At 39.9% G+C, this 20,691-nt stretch overlaps 1 protein-coding gene across 2 annotated transcripts in view; it reads right to left on the reverse strand.

The window, feature by feature from the left end:
• Positions 1 to 5,906: 5,906 nt before the first annotated feature.
• Positions 5,907 to 20,691, reverse strand: part of NPR3 (natriuretic peptide receptor 3) — a 48,209-nt gene continuing 33,424 nt past the window's right edge. Inside the window, exons 6-8 of one of the 2 annotated variants that reach the window (XM_064439455.1) lie at positions 18,123 to 18,258; positions 16,498 to 16,582; positions 5,907 to 13,602 (exon numbers count right to left, since the gene is read on the reverse strand). In XM_064439455.1, coding sequence (XP_064295525.1) covers positions 13,491 to 13,602; positions 16,498 to 16,582; positions 18,123 to 18,258 — 333 coding nt within the window. In that variant the 3' untranslated portion in view covers positions 5,907 to 13,490. Of the gene's footprint in view, positions 13,603 to 16,497; positions 16,586 to 18,122; positions 18,259 to 20,691 lie in introns of both variants that reach the window. The other variant, XM_064439454.1, reaches the window with a different exon arrangement.

Genomic DNA, 20,691 nt, shown 5'->3' on the forward strand with positions numbered 1-20,691 from the left:
CTGCTGCATCTGGAAGCATTTTAACCCAACCAGCCTGTTCTATTCTGATGCAAGGGTTTGCCCCATAGTCAGGTTCAATATCCAGCCAAATCAACAACAGAAATACAAAGGCTGCACCAGATGCTGGATCTGTGATGGGACATATTGACTTACATAGGGTTTCAGCTGAAGAACTTACTATTCAAGGAAAACTGAGCTGGCGTTCAGCCAGAACGTTAAAACATTCTTTGAGAGGCAGAGCTGCTCATTGTAAATGCCCTGTGGTGTGCATTGGATAAGGTTTACGTAGGACTTTCTTACTTTGTGAGCCTTATATAAAATGTAGTTTCTATCAGAGTTCAAAGGTGTAGCTCTTTTTGCCTAAACGCAGGGCTGTCGGTCTACAGATAACACAGTAAGCTTCAAATTTTACAGGCCTGTAGGAATAGGAAGAGTTGTGTTGGCATTATGGGATACGTATGGGTGTGTCTTTGCCTCCTCCCTCTACAATGGTACTATCCTGTTAACATTAGTCTGCCAAGTTAGGTACATTATGTTCTAGCAGAACACAGCCTCCCCCATAATGTTTGTTTGACAAACAACAAACTTTATTTTCAACAGGTGGTCCATATGAGCTTGGAGGCTGCAATTGGATTGTGATCATTCTTCCAGTCTGGGAGATGAGGCTCTGAGAAATCAGAGAGAAGGCAGTTATTTCTATGAATAAAAAAAATCTTCATAACATCCTCAGGAAAGTTGTGTTACTTTTTATGAAAACAAATAATAATGGCACTATGTGCTATTTGCTAATGGACAGGTGACATAAGCAATGTCCTCTGAAGCAATGCAGTTGTTCATGGTTATTTACATTTCTGCTGTGAGCCAGAAATAAAATCAGAGCCCCACAGCATTAGAAAAGGTACTTTCTCCCTCAGTAGTAGTCCCTGCAGCAGTAAGGGGGTAAAATGACAATAAGAGCAGATCAGTGACAAAGGAGCAGAATGCAGCCCTCCTCAGCACAGGCTGGTAAGCCCCACAGAAAGACCCTTGGGCTGGAGATTTATTGCCTCAAGCTGCCAGCTTGGCTGACGCTTTTTCTCCAGGTGTGGACAATCCAGGTGGACTCTTTAAAACAAGACAAAAACAATTTTAAAAATAGCTTTGAAGAAGGAGAAAGCAAACACTTTGAAAAATCGGCAGGCAGAGGTTAGGTATGGACTAGAAAGGCTAGAGAGGATGATGGAAGAAATTAAGGGAAAAATGGCAAACTGAAAACAAGTGATGTAAGGAGGGACTATAGAAAGGACTGACAATGTAAAGGGGTGAAATAAGACTTGTTCTCTTATGCAGACATTCACGATTAGGAAAGGTTATTTCTCCTTTATTTTTATTTCCTTGGCAGAGAAGAGGGAGCTGTAGAGAGGAGGAAATTAAGTGTTTGGTGCTGGTGCTGATGGAAACTTTTGTTTCAGCTGCAGCTCAGGCAGAGGAAGAATTTCCCCTCATCAGATCCAGGTGAGGGCTCACAGAGCAGTGGTATCTTGTTGGAGGTAGAAGCCTTTAATATCTGTATTAATTTGTCAGACCTTGACTAAGGAAAGCAATGTTAATGAGGCTTTAAAATACTTGCCACTGACATGTGACATGCATCTATAAATATTCAAGGAATGATGGGATCACTTAACCACTCTTTCTTTGTTTCAGCCTGAGTTCCCATCGTAAACTGAACTGGAAAATTTTTTATGGATTTTGGCTTGTCTCAGTTAAATTGACCCCCCCCCCCCCCCCCCCCCTTTCTATACCTCCTTTCCTGTCTACTTCTTCTGAATCACTCTCTCGAGCTGTGTCCAGGCTGCTTTCAGCTCTGGCGTTGAACTGCAGCTTGTCACTAAAGGCATCCTGGCGTGTACATAAAAGGGATTTGGAGGTGGAAATGACCACCAGTTAAATCACCTCATCCTCCCTTCAGTCAGTGTGGGATTGTTCCTGCAGCACACTCTCAAGGGCTTGGGATTTTAATGCTTTGAGCAAAAGAAATTCCACCTCCACCCCCTTTGGGAGGGCTGCCTGAGGGCTAATAGATCACACTCTTATGCAATTTTTCCTGATACATAGCCTACATTTTCCTTTGTTTGATGTCCTTACTCCGTTATTCCTACTTATAACTGGTGCTGGGTGAATCCCAGGTGGTTCTGAGGTTTATTTCTGTTTAAGAAGGCATGCAAAAAGGCAGAGACTAGTCCACATTCTTTAAAGCTTTTGGTGCCTTCCTGACAGGCTCTATTACTTCTTCCCTAAAACTGCCCAGGACCCAGTAGAAAGCCTAATTTCTCTTTATCCCAGGAGGGTAGGATGTTGGATATTGGCCAGTCCTCTGCTCTGGTACATCTCTTCTGAGAACAGACTAAAGCCCTGATCTTCTTGATCTGTAATATACTTTTTTCCAGTCATTACCCAGTAGTCTGATTCCTCCAGTTTAATTTCCTGTGCTCATCAGGCTGTTGCCATGCTTTTTGTTCTCCCTGACCTAATTGAGGGGGTTTATCAATCCCTGTTCTTTGGAGACTCCTGTTCCTTTGACGCCTGAGCATGAAAGGTACTTCTTAAGTATTTTTTCTTAAGAAAGGTATTTCTTAAGCTGTTGTTCCTGTTGATATCCCACGACACACTGCAGTAATCAAAAGGGAGCAAGCAGGATCCCTTCACTTGTTTTGAAGAAATCTTGCATGAAAGGATTCAGCCAGGGGCTGATAATTCTTTCTCTAGAGCCTCCATCTAGAGCACATGGAAACAAGTAATGCAGAGGAGTCTCAGCATGCTCTACAATTTAAGGTTGCCCAGGCAATAGTTCAACATAATCATTACTGGCAATCCGTTCTAGCAGGGGCATATTATACACATGTGCGAGTTTAATGACAGAGACTGCTGTCAGGACTTCCACACTATCTAAAATTCTTCATCATGAGAGCAGCTTTCTCTGTCTTCAGAAGTCAGAGACATTAGTCTTGCCCTTGGTTCAGGCATCTAATTTGGCCAGGACAGCCACGCTCAGAGGCACTGTTCCTACTACTGTCCTTTTAATAAATATTAGTTCCAGGGCTGTAACAAGCCCCAGATTGTATCTTCCGTTCAGTTTGAAGAAGGATTTAAATCCACAAATCCATGGGGCTGTCAGAATGGTCCCTGTGCTATAGTGCAGAGTCTGTCTTCTCACTCTTTCCCTTTGAAGGCTAAATAACAATAAAAAATTGTTCTGCTGCAGCAAGATAAATAAGTGAGAAATGCCTGCTGTAGTCTCTTAGTCTAGGCATTTACATTATGGGAAAATTATTTATAAATGCCTTTACTTGAGGCACTTTCCTTTTTTTATAAAATAGTAAATGAGTTCAGCAAGACACTGGTTCATAAATAGCATTCATGTTTAGATTATTCTCTTAGGAGGCAGAAAAACTGCAGTCCTGTCCCTGATCCAAATCCAGGACACTGTTTTTCCCCCAGTCACACCACTACTACTCTAACACTAGGCAAGAGTAGGAGGAAGAGGCACAGCACCGCTTCTCCTCTGTGTTTTGTATGGTTTGAGTATGCTGTAAGCCTGCTAGACCCCAACAGGGAGACAGAAGGAGAAATAGCCAGTTGTGGAGCTTCCTCGCTCATAGCACAGTAGTAGTCGGTCTTTGGTTGTTGTTCACATAGTGAATACTAGAAATAGAGTAGGCTGGGGAAATTGTCTGCTTTGGTACTGTAGAAATATAGGTAGGAGAAGACCAGGGCTTCCACAGACATGAGCTTCCTACACACCCTGTCCTGGAGAAGCATAAATCTCTGGTTACAATTTTTTGCCATCAGCTAGTTTCTAAACTATATATACAAGCATCTAAAAATTGAAAGCAGGGGTTTATTGTGCAAATTCTGTGAAGAAGTGATAGACACTGGTGATAATAAACCACTGCACTGCCAGAACAAATAGCCAGGCAGAGTAATTACTTAAAGAAAGGGAAATAGGATTTTTTTCTTCTGAGGCAGAGGACTGAAGACCATCAAACCAACCCTAAGATGACTCAGGAAAATTTACCAAGAGTAGCATGTATACACAGGGAGACCCTCTTTGGCATTAGAGACTGTAAATTATGGTTATTCCTAGGAGGCAACAAAAGAGGTTCTGTCAGTTGTACAATTACTTTTTATTGGCAGTGCTCTTTCAACTCAAGAAAACATTGGCTGAGTTTCAAGACCAAGATTTGGCTCAAATGCCACCATAATTTTTCAGAAATGTGATGAATGTCCCTCAAGAAATATTTTCCTAAGAAAGGCACAAAAATGTGTCCAGCTAGCTTACAGGATATCTAGAATGATATCCAAAAGTTGCTACCACTGAAGATCAATTGCCACAACTAATTTCACCATAAGAAATTTTTACCTGTCAGACTGGCTGATACTGACTGACAAAAAGATACCCAACACATTTGGATTAACTGTTTCATAAATATTGATATATGTATACATGCACACAATTCATCACACATATCTCAAGCATTTGTTTTGAAGGATAAACTATTAAAAGAGAAAAAAATCTAGTGACAGTGGAAGAAAGTCCTGCCACTGTGAAAGTAATGACATGTTGGACATCAACTAATAGCCTGAGGGTCATATACTGGACATACTGAACCAGAGATGAGTCATGTAAAATATGCACTTCTAAAAAGATCACAGAACATGTTTAATGATTACTGCAGTTATCAGAAACACAAAACACTATTTGTAAATTTTTTTTCTGCAATGCTTTATACAGTATTACTGGAAAACCGCTAGTTACTTCTAAAGAATTCCTGTCTGATACGGCATGAAGATGTAAGAGCAAAACCATCAAGCAAAAGCAGGAGAAATAGTAATTTATATCTATACAACATTCATACAATTAGAAGTGTATCTCTGAGGAGGCAGATTTTAAATCATCTGAATTCTAAAGTAGATTGGGAATATCTTCTACGATTTCAGAAAGTTAATCTCTTTGCACCTTTAATAAGCTGTACAACTTGGTAATATTAATTTCCTTGTTGGCAGTATTGAGTTAATTAAATTTAGTGACATAGAGATTTACCGGTGAAAGGCACTGCACCTAGGAAAGTAGTTCAACCCTCCCCTAACTGAATGGTCTTCTTCAAGCCTTTATTTTTACTCCTTGTATTTTTCTTTCCTGGGCTGCAGAAAGATTTTAGGTCCATAGTTAATCCAGAAGATGTTTCCATCTCTCTATCGACTCTCTAGTGAATTCTTGGTACTTGTAGTTTTGACACGAGCGTGATCAAATACTTCTTCCTCACACTCATTTCCAAGTTATTTTAGATTATAAAGGCCTGGCATACTCTCAAGCACAAATTTTAAATTTGCCAACATTGCTACAACATACACATGCATACAGAGAGCAGAAAGCTAGACAAAACAGGATAACTGAAGACTGTATTTAATAGCACAGGAAAGAAACAGAATTAAATTCCCCAATTTGATAAAATTGCTGCAAATAAATGGACTTGTAGGTTAGTAAAATGCGTAAGTTGTGCCTCTCTGCAGGTTATAAAAATTAATGTTTATTAGTTAAGGTTCCAACGTATTTAAATAATTTGGTTCCTATTTAACTGCATTTCTGGAGGACTGAGAATAAACAGAAAAATATCCAAAGTTTGTTTATATGAATTAAAATCTTTCCCAGACCCTAAAATGCCAGGGGGAATTTTATTCCCAAAGAAAGGTTAGACTGATTCCCGATTTAATCAGTTACTAAACATTACTAAAATCGGGTTTATATGGTGTCTTAGACCCAGAATAACCCTCCTGTTATTAACTCTGTACCATCTGACAGCACCCTCTATATAAAACATGCTAAGAATGTAGTAAATGGTGACAAAAGACAGCACAGAAACAGGTGATAACATATTCCTAAGTCTTTAATGGAAACATTTTGTTACAAATTAGGCTATGTGATATTCTTACATTTTTAAAATACGTGAAAGAAAATGCACAGAATAAAAAGTCAAAGGACATCAATGAATGTAGATATTTTAAATGACCAAGTTGTAAAAGAAATAAAATACATTACACAAATAAAGGTTATATCCACAGTCATGAATATGCACTCTCCTCTACACAAAAACAACAATAAATAAAATCACATTATATGCACATAGTTCTACTTACATCAGTACAATATACTGTGCAGCTTTCCATTTGTTTTCTACTAGACTGGTAACAAGGTTTCTCTGTTGTCCAGTATTTTTACATTAACAATGAACAGTATCACCGAAAAAAAGGGACTAAGTTAATGTCCACAGTGACTATCCTGAGTCCTCTTATATTTGCGATAATTATACCCTTTGCACAAAAACACAGCAAAATCTACCCATTGCCTTCATCCTACCACTCTACCCAAGTCATGTCAGAACTTTTAGACCTGCACAGTGAAGACAATTTTGTTACTAGGTAAATACCCAACATATTATGTACCTGCTTAGGGTACACCCTAAGCAGGCCCCATGCACCACTTAAATCCTAGTTAAATTTTAGGTAAGGGGGCTATGTGAGGTTTAAAAGGCGAATAAGCTTTCCACTGAGGAAAGCAGATATTGAACAATAAAGACAGCGTACTGTGCAGAAAGAGCTTGATCCCATCCTCCGTACAGTCAATAGTATCATCACGGGAGTATAATCAATCCCTGAGCATCTCTTGCATACTTACTATACTGCAGAAGTCATCACAACATCTGCCACAAAGCTACCTCAGGGAGATACTAAATACGGGAGGAAATATTTATCATCTCACATGGCACTAAGATAAATGACCACTGATTAATAACTGTGATATTGGCTTTTCAGTGGTGGCTCGTTCCTCTGACACACTGCATATGCAGTTCACAAAGAAAGAGAAGTCCAGATCATCACCAAGTATGAACCAACATAGCTGTGCTCATTATGTCTGCTGATGGTTTAGTGTAACATTAGCAAAACCTCTGTTCATAGTTTGTGTGTGGGGAGGCATTGTGTGTTCCCTGTGTACACCAGTTGAGATTACAGAAGAAATAATTAAAACAAGATTATTTTTTAAAATACCCTTTTTGGTACATTTTCTTCGCTTGCTCAAGTGTCCTCTAGAAACATTCACATGACAGAAACACCAAGCAGCAGTTCACACAGAGTGGATTTTAACCTGTCAAAGATTTAACACCTAATGAATCCACATTAAATTTCTGAAGTACTATAGCTTAACATACAAACTTTAGTAGTGTCATGTTATTTAGAATACTTTGCCTTTGATGCAGCTTATTAACTTAGTGGTTAGTGAGAGATTTTGAATGAACTCTAAGCCTCTCCTTTCAAAAGCTAGTTTTCTATGCTGTAAATTGGTGTATGTCAGTTAGGAGTAATTCTGAAAAATAAATTCTGGAAGAAGTAGTAGCATAACAGAACAGTCTATGTAATGATGCACTGGACATAATTAAACACTAGCCCAAGGAAGCCTCAAAGCTGTGGCAGCATTACCTTCTTGATCAAAACCAGCAGTAACCTCATAAAAACTTCAACATTAACCTTTATCCTTTCTTCCTCTATGGGTGAGATAAAGTAAGAGCTGCATTTATTCCAGACTTAAGGTTTCACTGCAGAAAACCACGGTGCTTAGGCTTCCTGTTATTCTCTAGAAGAGAAAAGACACTATGAAAGTCTGCCACACAGCTTGCTGACCCCTGTGGACAGCCAGGTCTGAGGTCTCTCACAAACAGCTATTTGTTTTCATTTCAACAATTATTTTCCATCAGTCTCAGAGCTCAGATGTTAAAAGGTATCTGAGAATGGAAAAAATACAGGCCTTAAGCCATCTGAATTCATTTCTGCCTCTAAGCAGGGATATGCACAGTGCAAACACTTCCATTCTTCCACTTGAAAGGTTTCACACACACACAAATCTTTTCGTGCTTTCAACAGCAAGAAAGAAAGCGGGTGAGGAGAGGAGACACACACAACACATCTGAAGGCGAAACTTTTCCAGCATATCCTCAAAAATATATTAAAAAAGTAACTTTTGTACTTCCTTGCTTCTGAAAAGGGCTAAAGCTGTCCCCTACAAAACATGTACTTTGCTGAAATTTGTCCCTTCATCATTCACTGTTGTGAGACAAGTTACTAGGGCATGCTGCTGACCAACACAAAGGGTAATGTACCATTAGAAACTTATACTTCTGTTGCCGTACGCTCTCCTTTGGGGAGGGTGGTCAGTAAATTTTATACCATTTTATAGCAACAACAATTAGGGGAAAAAGAAAAAAGACTGGCTGACACCACCTGACATCATCTCACCATGCTTGGATAGAGCATTCTCTGTGAGCCCAGTGGCACCCAGTAACCATTTTAGCTTTAATCAGACTGCTTCTATAACCACACTTTATAGTGCCAGCCTTGGGTGTTTTTAAAAGGAAAGGATGCCAGCTACAAAATTCACATTATACTTCAGAAAGTTTTTTGTCAATCCAATTTTCCAACTTTGCTTGGTTAAAAGGCGGGCATTACCAGTCAATTCTGGGTCTATATCTCTGATAATGGCTGGTGTGGCCACGGGCCAACATGAGGTGTGCTGGCAGCTGAGCAGCACAGCAGCGATCAACAACGGCTGAAATTATGTAGTAGCCACCTCTCAGTGAAGAGGGAGCATTTATGACTAAATGATGGAAAATGGCTGTCTCTTTTCAAAGTACTTCCGAAGCTAGAGAAAAGAGCATGAAAAAAATGGGGAATTCAAGAGTGTTCACTCTACCCTGGGAGAAAATGAGGAAAAATAACCTCAACTGCTTTATTTAAAGAAACAGAACAGCTACATGGCTACTCTGAAGTACAGAGGAGGGTAGTGAAGGATGTGGAACTGTCTTGAGCTCCGGAAAAGGTGGACTGAATTGCCAAAGAAATTTATGACCAGGACTATTAGCTTCCTGTCTTTGATGTCTATTCTTGGCTTTCCAGGAGTATTATGGCATTCATGAGGTGAAAACTGCACTGGAGCCAAGGTCAGCTAAGGCTGATGCAGCCTGTTCTACTGCAAAGCTGAGAAACACTCTGAACTGCTTCAAGATGCTGAGTTTAAAGCCTTCACTGAGGGCCTGAGTTTCTTTCTACTGAATCAATGAAAAGTTTTTTGATCAGGTTAATGAGAACATGATCACATCTCCAAATCAAATAACGAATCAGAGATCAATCTCCCAGTAAAACATGGTGTCAGGGAGCACACTCTTATTTTGTCCAGCACAAATGTTTGCAAAGCATTAGCTACACCTTAATAATTCTCCATTAAAAAACAACAGATACTTTCAATAATGCAAAGAAGCATTTCTTAAAAATAAATGGAAAATAGATTAATGAAATTTATTTTCAGAAGTGAATGTATATAAGTCTTTAATAAACTAAATTCTGGCCACAATCTTGCAAGGTGCACAGTGCTCTCAATCACGTTTTAGCAATGACTGTTCTCAGAACTCAGATGGGCTTGGTCTTCAGTGAAGCATATCAAAGAAGGAACTGGTAATTAACTAGTGATGGTGGTAGTCACAGACAACTCAGGGGACACAAACTGTCCATAAACAGAACTTCCAGAACTACCAGTGGCCCAGGACAAAGTTCCTAGGCATCTGACTCTAAAGTTGTGGGTCTCAGCATACTAAATCACAGGTACTATTGAAAGTTTTGCTTCATCTTTGCCAACCTGCAGTGGAAGTCTACATGTTGAAGATCAGAGGGTGGAAGTCAGGTAATTTGTCCATAGAATCCTCAAGAAGTGGATTCTGAGGTGAATCAGCTATTAAGCTGACCAGTATTTGGTAATTTTTAAAAATGCTAAATTAGCATAATTTGTCAACCTTTGACAAACAAGAAGTATGAAGCACTAGTTCAATTTCAGTTTAGTAGGCACAACTGTAAGATTTAGCAATAAACATACGGCCTATGGGACCAACCCTTCTCTGATTCAGGCATATGGCAAGATTCCCTATGGTTCAGCCATGGCCAGAAACATACCCTGTGATCCCAAATGAGCAAAGCACTTACAAGCTGAAGTTGAGCATATTTTAAGTGTGTTCTAAATTGCTGAGCTGAGTTAAGGCCCTCTTTCTGCTGCTCTGTAATACAGATGTAAGCTTGTAATACAGGCAATTTGTTGAAGCCAAAAATGTAGGTTTTGAAAACTCTTTTGAGAATCAATTATTATTATTTTGATTAGACATTCCCTTACAGAGTCTGAAGCCTAAACATTGTGGCATTGAGCTAATGCAGATGAACCAGAAAGGAAAAGTGCATTAGCTGGTAAAGAATCTCTCTGCTGAATAATCTAAACTCAAGGCAGTTTTTGATCTAGGGTCCATAGAAGACCTGGTAACTATGAGCAAGAGGCCTGTGAAAGGCAGCTAAGAAGAGCAAGTTTATTTATGCTATACAGGAATCTACTTATGTGAAATGTCTTAAATGATCTCCACACTGGGAAAAACACACAGGTAGGTGTGCACCAATTTAGAAAGATTAAAAGTCACTGATCTAAAATGTTGTGATGTGCAAGAAGGTTCACCTTTCATGGGAGGTGCTGGGATGTGAAGTTGTTGCTGGGCCTCCATCAGCATCCCACCAACAGACATCTCATAACAATACTTCTTGAGATCACGATTAAAAACCCTACATAAAAGTGGGTATTAGAATTATTTTCTTTTTAATTAAAAAGTGACCTTTCACTGCACTTCTTTTTTCAGTATGTTTAGTTATAGTAAGTTTACACAATAAAAAAGCTGTCTTCACAATTTATTGTCCCAGCCAGATCTCCTGGCTCAGATCTTCCGGTCTGACCTGACTCTGCATGGCACAGGAAAAATGCAAGTCTACACTACTGTCTTGCTGCCTAACTAGTGACTGTCTGAGTACTAGTTCACATTGCAAGGCAAGTCATAACAAACATAATTTCAAAAAGAGTTTATGCTTCAAATCATACTTTCTTTTCTCTAAATATTTAAAAATTTTCCTTGCCTTTTTCTGTGGTAGTCAGATGGATAAAAATACTGAAATGCCTATTTGCAAAACAAGAAATAGATCAAAACTCTTGTGGAAATTTTTTTTAAAAACCCAAACCTTAAGCATGCCCAGGGACTAGACAAATTCAACTGCTTGAAAAAAATCCCCCAAATTAATCAGGAAGTCTTTTTTTCTCCCCAGCTCCACAGCTGTATGAACGCTGCTCTAGCCCACATTCTTCTCTGGTGCTCATGAGATAAGGCAGCTAATTCAGAAAACTGTCCATTGACTGCAGTGTTACTCTGGCGAAGGCAACTTTGCAGAAGTCATACATGACCAGACTGGGAAATGGGATGAGGGAAATCTACTGTGTGAACAACAGCTGTTACAGTGAGTACTAACGACATGAGATCCACCTGGTCTACATCCACCACCGATACTGGAGCTGCCCTGACAGTCAGGAAGCCCTGCCCTCTGGCTGCCTGGCACATCGGACAATATCTCATAAGGGCAGGTAATGAACCCTGCATATGCTAAGATACAAATGAAACATAAGAAAAACAAAAGTGCAAGGAAATAGTCCATGGGGTATTTCCCCATCAACAAATAAAAGGCAGCAGAAAGAAGACAGAGGCAGCCTTTGCTCTTCATCCACTTCCAGCTACCCCAAAACGGTTTCTCTGAATTGGCACTCTGGTTTCTCACGGCCTAGAATATTTGTAGAACACAGGCTTCAGTGCCAGTTTTGAGATTAACTTGCAAGTCTGACTGTGACTGTTGAGACCAGAAAGTTCTGCTTATGAAATCAGAATAGGATAAACCAAAAGATTTCATGCACTAGAACCACAGTCATAGCTGGGTTTTCCCACAGACTATTTTTTGGGTCTTCTTCACCACATTTATTATACTGTTCATTTCCATTTGCTGACTAGAAAGCGCAGAGCTCTCCTTTGTCTAGTAAAAATTAACCTGTCAGTAGCTAATTCATCACAGATTCAGTTTTGCTCCTGGTAAAATCAACGGCAAAAGTCCCAGGGATACTGATGGCAGCAGGATTAAAGTCAGCCCTGGAGTAGTGTTATACCAGCCTGATTCCTGAAGGTAGTTCCTTCCATGTTTAATTGTACACACTTGAAGAGTTAGACTCACCAACTAATGTAGGACTATTTGACATGTGGAAAGTTCATTATTTTCAGGATCAGAGCCATCATCACACAGAGAATTCAATAACTGCATTTATATTGTTTAAATAACTATTTGAATGTTGCACGTGCCTGGAGAAGAAAAGTCTGATAATATCCATAAAATCACTTCTCCTCCCCTAAACACTGATTCTCCTCCCCTAAACACTGGATGTATTTACAGCTGTTGACTCTCCCTACATGTTACTCCTATCACAAAAAATATGTCTTCAAAATGTACTTTCCCTTAACTTTTAATCCTACCAAAGCCAAAATAGATACTTTAATAGAAAAATACAAGATAAAAAATATCCTAAAAATAAAATGGTAGCATGGAATGGCATTTGTACACAAAAAAGATCCCCTTTTGAATTGACTCAGCTATACAAACACTTTCATATTTACAATTTTGGATGCAGTCCTGTGCTCACTGAAGTTAATGGGATTTTGCCACTGACTTCACTGGGAACAGGAGCAGGCTCTACATTTTTTCTGTATTTGCCTCTCTGAGAAGTCATGGCAGTGGAGAGAAAAGAGCATGATAAAACATGTACAAGACTGACGAATTAGCCAGTCCTCTTTGGAGGCCTGATTGTCTTCTCTCTCACTATTTCATACCAGTGAAACTCCTCATCCTTCACTGGAGTTCTTCCTAACTCCCAGCACCTAAGAGGAAGAGTCAGTGCTTTTGATTGTGACACTACACAAACAAGGAAAGAATGGTTCGGGTGTGTTTCCACTTGCCTGAATTTCTCAGTGGAGTTAATTACACCCAAGCATCAGTTCCCTCCCTGAACTGAACTCCATATACCCAGTTTGTATCCCCTGTTATCAATGGCAACGATTCAGTGATGCAGGATCATACCCCAAATGAATCCCCTGTTTCCTTTTGACCAGCAACCAGCATCTGTGCCTGTGAAACCATATTTGATACCCACGGGTGAGATGCAATTAAGGAAGGAGGTGATAGGGGCTAAACAAAAAAGAACAGAATGAGGCATTCCCCATCAACTAAACTCAGATCTCCTGCCCTTAAATACATGCCTTAAGAAATACTGTCTTTACATACCAAGTACATCTTATGACATCAAACTGCATCATTTTCTTTTTTCATGAGATGAAAGGCCATGCGGCATAATGTGATTAGTAAATCATTCCTGAGCTTCTGAAAGAAATTAAGACAAAATTACTGCTTAAAAGAGTGAGTTCTTCAAGAGCCTCTTCTTTTTACAATGATGTCTTTGGTTGTGTCTTTTCCCTAATTATTTTTTTCCCTAGGAAGAATGGGATTCTTTTTCTTCTTTATGCGGCAGAAAAATGAGATCTTATGGAGTCTTCACGTAACTGCCGATGTTTCCCCATGTTACAGTCCTCCTGTCGAGTTCGTCTCTCAATAGTTATTCTGTATTTCTTTCTGCATGAAAGGAGAGAAACAGAGTGAGAAATCCTTCTCCAGCTATTGGATAACAGGGCTTCCCTTATAAAGAATGCCTGTAGGGGACAGCTGGGTGCCAGTTGAAAAATGAAATGTGGCAGAATGTGAAACCCTGGTCAAAGATTAAAGTAGTTTGCCTCAAAACATTTTACCCAGGCTCAAGAATGCCTGTTGATTTCTACACGGCAGTCTCAAAGCACCAAAACACAGACGTTTGCTTCTTTGAAAATTTCTGATCTAAGTGATTAGGAAGTTTTTGTGAAGTGTCATGTGAACTGTGTCACATCACTGCTTTATACTGATCAAAGCCAAACTTTTTTCCAGTATGCGGGGGGGTCACTTTCTGCAGAGTTCAAACAGATCTGACTCTATTCAGTTGCATTTCTCACTGAAACTACGTATTAACTAACTAATCCCCCATCTCCTTCTCAGAAAGCTACTATATTTGTAGTGTCAGAGGAGGTAGTATGATGAATTAAGAAGAGGGATGTAGAGGATAGATAAGAAATAAATACAATTGCTCATGCATCAGACACAGTTTTTCCTGTATGTCTTCCTCTAGGGCCTTTTGAAGAATTCTGTTATGTTACTTTATACATCAAACAAGCCCTCTGGCTGCCTTTCAGTTTCCCCTTTAGTATTCAAATCTCCCCCAAAAATCGTTAGAAGATTCACATGTAGATTTTATGCATTTATGCTTCTACTCAGTTTCAGGACGAATTTTTCAGAAGAGCATTATTCTAGGCCCATGTGCATACCCTACTGCTTGTGCCAATGCATGATGATAAGCTTGTGTGCCAAGGAAAGCTCTGGTCCACCTGCATGTGTACCAGGAGTCAGAGCTAGATACGTAGCAGTGGAAGAATGATTTTCAAAACATCAAGGTTTTAATCTGGGTAACATGGCTCAGTAGAAAAGTGGGTACCTCCAAGTCTTGAGAAGATTCCCTAGACATGTGTCTGTATCAGTAGGCTCCAAAATTACTTAAAAAACTATGTTCTTTACTTCATTTATGTATTTTCAGGTCAGATCCTTCCACAAGTCAGAACATGCACAGTAGAGGCTTATGCACAAGGACAGTTCCCATTTTACAAATGTAGCTCTTTAAGTTTAAATCCTTTCAAAGTTACATGTCAGAACTACTACCTGAATCTTTTAATGGTTTCCATGCACACTCAAAACCGTGTTTGCAAGCTCATTTGTGGTAATTACAGACCCAAATGAGATATCATCAGAAGGTACATATACAGTTTGAAAGGTACAGAAACTGGAGGAACAAATTATTTTCAGGCACAAAATTGCTAGAGCTATATTTTCTCAAAATCTGACCCATACATCCTGATACGTTATGTATCATATGTTTATTCCAGTGGTAGAATTGGAAGGTTGTCACTGTTCCTGCTTTGAGTGAGTGCAACCAGATATGCAGGGTGAAATTCACCCATGTGTCTTTAGATGTCTCCAACATGCAGATCCATCTTACAGACTACTCGTGGCTTCCTTCAGCCAAAGGAGAGAAATAGGCATCTTTAAGAGGCATTCTTCTGACCTAGTTTAGCTTTTACATGAGGATGACAACTGCACTGAAAAAAGTGCCCTTTTCTCCCCTCTGACCATAAATACAAAGACTGGGTGTTGAGATCAGGTGTGTACATCTACTTTTACAGGTGCTCACCTTTGCTCACATGGAATTCCAATCCAAATCTTTGTGTCAGATGACTGAGAGTTTAAGACCTGTTCCTACAATGATGTTTTCCATAGTTTATACCAGCTCAGGATATGTCTTTTGCCTCACTTCTTGCCCTCACATACTAATTCCCTCCCAATATCAGCAATGCTAAAAAACACACCTAAGAATGATCATCTCAGATTGAGAATGCATAAAAGATGCAAGAACTTCTGATGACATACAATATAAAGACAGACTTGTATTTTCTTTTTCTTTTAAAGACAGTCTTTAATGAGTCGCAGCTAACTTATCTTGTCTTAAACCCAAACAATATATTATATAAGCACCAAACACATGAATGAACAAAATCACCCTGCAGAATTTCAGTTGCAAGCACGTGATGAATAATCCTGGTTCTGGGATCCTTTGAAACCTTGGAAGTTACTGGTGAATTGAAGCAATTTTTACTTTTTAAAATTTTGTTAACATTTTTTTATAAACAGGTATTTTTCTTGGATCGAATTACTTGATTCTTATATGCAGAAGTTAATTCTATTCTCCTATCTGCCTTTTCTCATCTGTAGCATAAGAGGATAAATTATAGTATATATAAGATGCTGAACATGTATAACTAATTTATTCTGTCAGTGTAGGATCAACTCTCAAGACTTTAGATTTGCTGATTAACAGGAATAAAACACTGATTGCCCTGCACTGACCTCAGCTTATTAAGTTAAATGCACAGCTTTGAAATCCAAATGCTCTCTTATACCAAAACAGAAGTCTCTTCCCGATACAGTACACTCAATACTCAAAGAATAAGCACGGTACCAGGCAAGTGATACACATCTATTGCACGATCACAGCCTGCACAATCATGCTGGCATGGAGTACCAAGCAAAGAGTGCTTTCAAGGCCAGGGCACTTTACTAAAGCAACCACGAATGACTGGAACTCACTGGAATTACTTCCATGAGTAAAGTTACTCAGAGATCTAAGCGGTTGCAGGATAAGGCCCTGAGTCGATAAAATGATTTGGATATACACAAAAAGGCAATCGAAGTGTGTTCACTGTCTTTGGTGGGAACGTTACCACCAACAATTATGGGACCACTCTACCTCCCATCATGGATGTGCTGCCAAGGAGCTTAGGGGTTGGGATGACAAATAAAGAGTTTACAGAATGCTCAATTAATTTGACTAACCTGAAAAAGTAAAAAGCCATTAGCAATCCTGCTCCAAGCAAGGCGCCCACAACTATTCCTGTAACTGCTGATTCTCCTAGACCACCTGCTTGAAAAGAGGAAAAATAAGCAATCAGGGTTCATATTGAGAGCTATTTGCATTCACATATTGGAAAATACACACAACTAGAAAATGAGTGACCGATGTCAGATAATAACTAAAGCCTTTCAGAGCTCAGGACTCCATGGGAACCTCTTCCTTAGTTACAGTTTCTGCATGTTTATTTTTTGTCCTTGCTTTCCTTGGGGTTAAGATCAGCGTCAGATCAGTGTCAGATGGAGACACCATTCTAGAGATGTGATACACAGGAATGTTCTTAAGAAACTGGCCTGGACACCTTTGTCTGAATCATAACACAGTCTGTGATTACAATTACGCACATAATAGGAATCAGCACTGAATATGCCCTGAGCCATTATAACAGAAACAAACAATTTCACCTGGTTTAGCATCATAACCTTCTATCACCAGGTCTATTAAAATGACTGTACGATAACCCAAGAGCTCCTCAATTTTTTTTTCTGAACCTATGCTGTTTTAAGTTGAAGCCATATAAGCTTTGCCTTGCTCCAAATCTCAACAGAGGCAGAGCAGGGACAGAGTGGCTGAAGGGGACCCCATGCAGGGATCGTCACTCTGCAAAGTGCAGGGCAGCTGAAGAACAATGGCATTTTCATGTGGGTGCAGCCTTCTCCTTTTTACATGCTTACCTGGTTTTGGGGAAAGAAACAGAGAAGTATTAAGGAAGCTGAACTGCTCCCTCCTCTTCATTTACCCTTGACCCTCCAAGGGGATTTTGTCTGCATGGAATGTGTGGAAGGAGAAGGTGCATAGCTACATCACGCTGATCATAGAGGGTATGGCCATGAAACAGTCTCTACAGCACGTGCATACACACAGTTTTTTCAGGGATTGAAGAATTATCAGGCTGCAGATACCTTTTCACTGCAGGACTACAATTTGTTTCCTGTGAAAAGCTTTGCCACTGAGGCACCCTTATTTTTCAACCCTATCTCCTTGCAGTGTCCTGCTCACTACAACATGGTCTGCAAAGTCCTTACGCTGGAAAACAAAGACACCTTCTCTGTGGAGGGTCATTCCAGCCTTCTGCATTCACAGGTGTTACCCCATTCAACTGACTTCACTTCTCAGCCTACTGGGCTCCTCGCAGTGCCTTCTCATAGCACTGAAAATCTTTCTGCACTGGGAGAGCACTGCTCCCATCAGCTGGCTTCCCCAGCTGCTAATTATGAACACTATTATTCTCTGTTTGGGGTTTCAGTCATAACCTCCTTTCTGGCTAAAGACATTTTACCTTTTAGTCCCTCGAAAGTCCTACAGCCTCCAGGGCTCTGAGCGGCACATCACAATTACTATCATGTTTAAATTCAGGGAAGTGATTCAGACCATGTACTACTGAGGGCTGCCAGACCTTAACTTCCCAAACAGTCAGCAGAGAGACATAGTCATGATGTCTCAGTTGGACGACTGTACTAAGCAATTTAATATGGTCCATTATGTTACATCACCACAAAGATTCCTCTCTCTGATAGCCTGGGCAGAAGCATTAAGTCACTAAACTTACATGATTTACATGGTGTATTGTTTGTGTGCTCTGAAACTCGGCTTTCATCTAGTCGCAGCCTGCCGTGATTCCAAGGATATTTCACATTCGATCGAATTTCAAAACGCCCCTGCTTTCCGTAGTAATCCCCGATCACCTATGCAAAAAAAGAGAAAGGAATAAAAAGATTTTCCTCTCAAGTTGGGGAAGTAAACAAACAGAAGAGCAGCATCACTCACTCAGACTCCTGTGTTAGGATGGTAGGATGTTGAATCACAGAGAATAGGGCTGAAGGGGTCTGTGGGAGGTTATGTAGTGCCTGCTGTGACCCAGGGCAGGATCAGATGAACAAAAGCATTCCTGACAGATGTTTATCTAACCTGTTCTTAAAAGCCTCCAAAGATGGAGACTTGACAATTCCTGTGTCACTACCCAACCAACTGCCAGTGGATGCAGAGATTCTTCCTTTCTTAAACATCCCTTGACCTCTTCACAGGCTCTTATCTCGTCTGCCCTCAGGCTTCTCTCCCACATAAACCCAGCTCACACAAGTTTTTTAAACCCTCTGATTCTTCTCCCTGCTCTCCCTAGGCTTTCTTCAATTGCTCCACAGTGGGTTGAGTGCTCAGAACTGCCATCAAGCTAAATGAAAGTATAATTTCAAGTATCTTGTGCCCTGAGGCTCTCGACTACACACTCCAAGCTAGACTTTTCTATTTTACAAGGATCTGGAGGTACTTGTTCAGCTAAAATCTTCAAATCTTCTGAACCACCATGACAGAACCTGTCATTCTCTGCCTTGTATTTCTGCTGTTGTTGATATTTACACAGAAAGGGCCTTTCATGCTTATTATTCTGGTAGCACGGACTGTTATTTCAGACCAATTCATCACGATACTTCAGAATTTCAGTCCTGTCCTCAGTATTAAATCCAGGCTTTATTCAAGATAACAAGTCCTGCAAAGTTGCAGGAGTAAACTGTGCTAAAAGTAGCAGGTCACTCACCTGTAAATAGTTAAAAAAAAAACAAACACAACTTTGTACAGTAATATAGGCCACATATCATGACACTGAAGTAGTCATAAGCGATGGCAGAAACATATCAAAAGACACATTTGTCCTACCATGGATAACAAACATCTATTAGTACACTGGGTTTAGAATTGAAGACATTCATAGCCTCTTCAAATCTTTCACCTAAATTTGATTTTGAAGGGAAGGAGTTAAAAGACAGATAGCAATTGCCATGGTTAGACACACCAAGGTAGATTTCACACTAAATAATGGAGCTAATTTCTCTCCCAGTTTTGCAACTGGCAGATAAATCCTTAGAAGACATACTGTTTTAAACATTTTTTCATAAATAAAGGCAAATTCAGTAATCTGGAAAAAGCAGAGGGGAAAAACCTCAGGGACCATTTGCAGGCAGCAGACTTTTCATCAAGAGACTGTTTAATTTATCAAACAGGAGTGGGAGAATCCTCTACCAGGAAGGCTTACTAAATATGAAAGCATGAAGAAAGGCTTGAGAACAAATAGCTGTAAGCAGTGACCAAACTGATTCAGATCAGAAGCAGGACACAGATTTTTAAAGAGCAAGAGGGGTTAAACAGTGGAACAAACACTGAAGGAGCAATCGAGGTAGTCCCTGTTCTTCAGTGTCTCCAAAGGAAAAACTAATGCCTGTTACTGCATGAGCTTTAGTCACATGCAAGGGTAAGAAACCTGCCTGCCTGCAGTACAGTAAAGGTCAGACCAGGTAACCTGATGTTTTCTTCTAGCTTTAAACTCTGTGAATGGACCTGGGAAAACAGCTCTGCCTAAACCCCCATTCATCTGGCTCATTTCAGCTGCGAAACATTCTCAAAAGGGCACAGAAGGAGTCAGCAAACAAGGCATCAAAGAAACAATGTTTTTAGAGTGAGGCATGAGGGTAGAAACCAGCATAGCAGACACACGTAAGAAGTAATCCCATATAAAATACATTAATAGCATGTATATTGTATGTATCATAAACAAATCAGAGGGAAATGACATGTTAAAAGGAGAAACGTAACATCAAAGAAATAAAAGATAGTTTAAATTGCAAGTAAACGAGCAATCAAAGGGAGCCTAGCAGAGGGGGACTGAATTGATAAATGAGATAAAAAGCTAATGGACTGAACAAAGAGTAGAGATTCAAGTTGTTTAAACCAAAGTTATCCCAACCAATTTGTGCTCCTAGCTTCAACTAATCATGATTACTCCTACCCATGGGAGTGTCTGCAGTTTACTGCTGGAGTTTTTCAGTCGCTTTTACACACCAGAACACAATAGACATCCCTGTTCATTTAAAAAGGCTTCTTGAGTCTGTCTCTGCCACACCACTGACAAGAACATCACCAGATTCAAAGCCACACGCAAAAATGTCCAGCTCAGATTACTGCTGCTTTACATTTGAGCTTGATGAAATAGGGGAGTCCAGCAAAGCTTAGGCTGATGCTGACTTTGCAACTAACAGAAGCTGTATGCTGCAGCTGGAGTTTGGGCAATCTATGTATTAATAAACTCAACGCAGTCATGCTCTTCACTATGTGCAGCTGGTGCTATT

The sequence above is a fragment of the Phalacrocorax carbo genome, chromosome Z, assembly GCF_963921805.1.
Source record: "Phalacrocorax carbo chromosome Z, bPhaCar2.1, whole genome shotgun sequence".
Taxonomy (NCBI): Eukaryota; Metazoa; Chordata; class Aves; order Suliformes; family Phalacrocoracidae; genus Phalacrocorax; species Phalacrocorax carbo.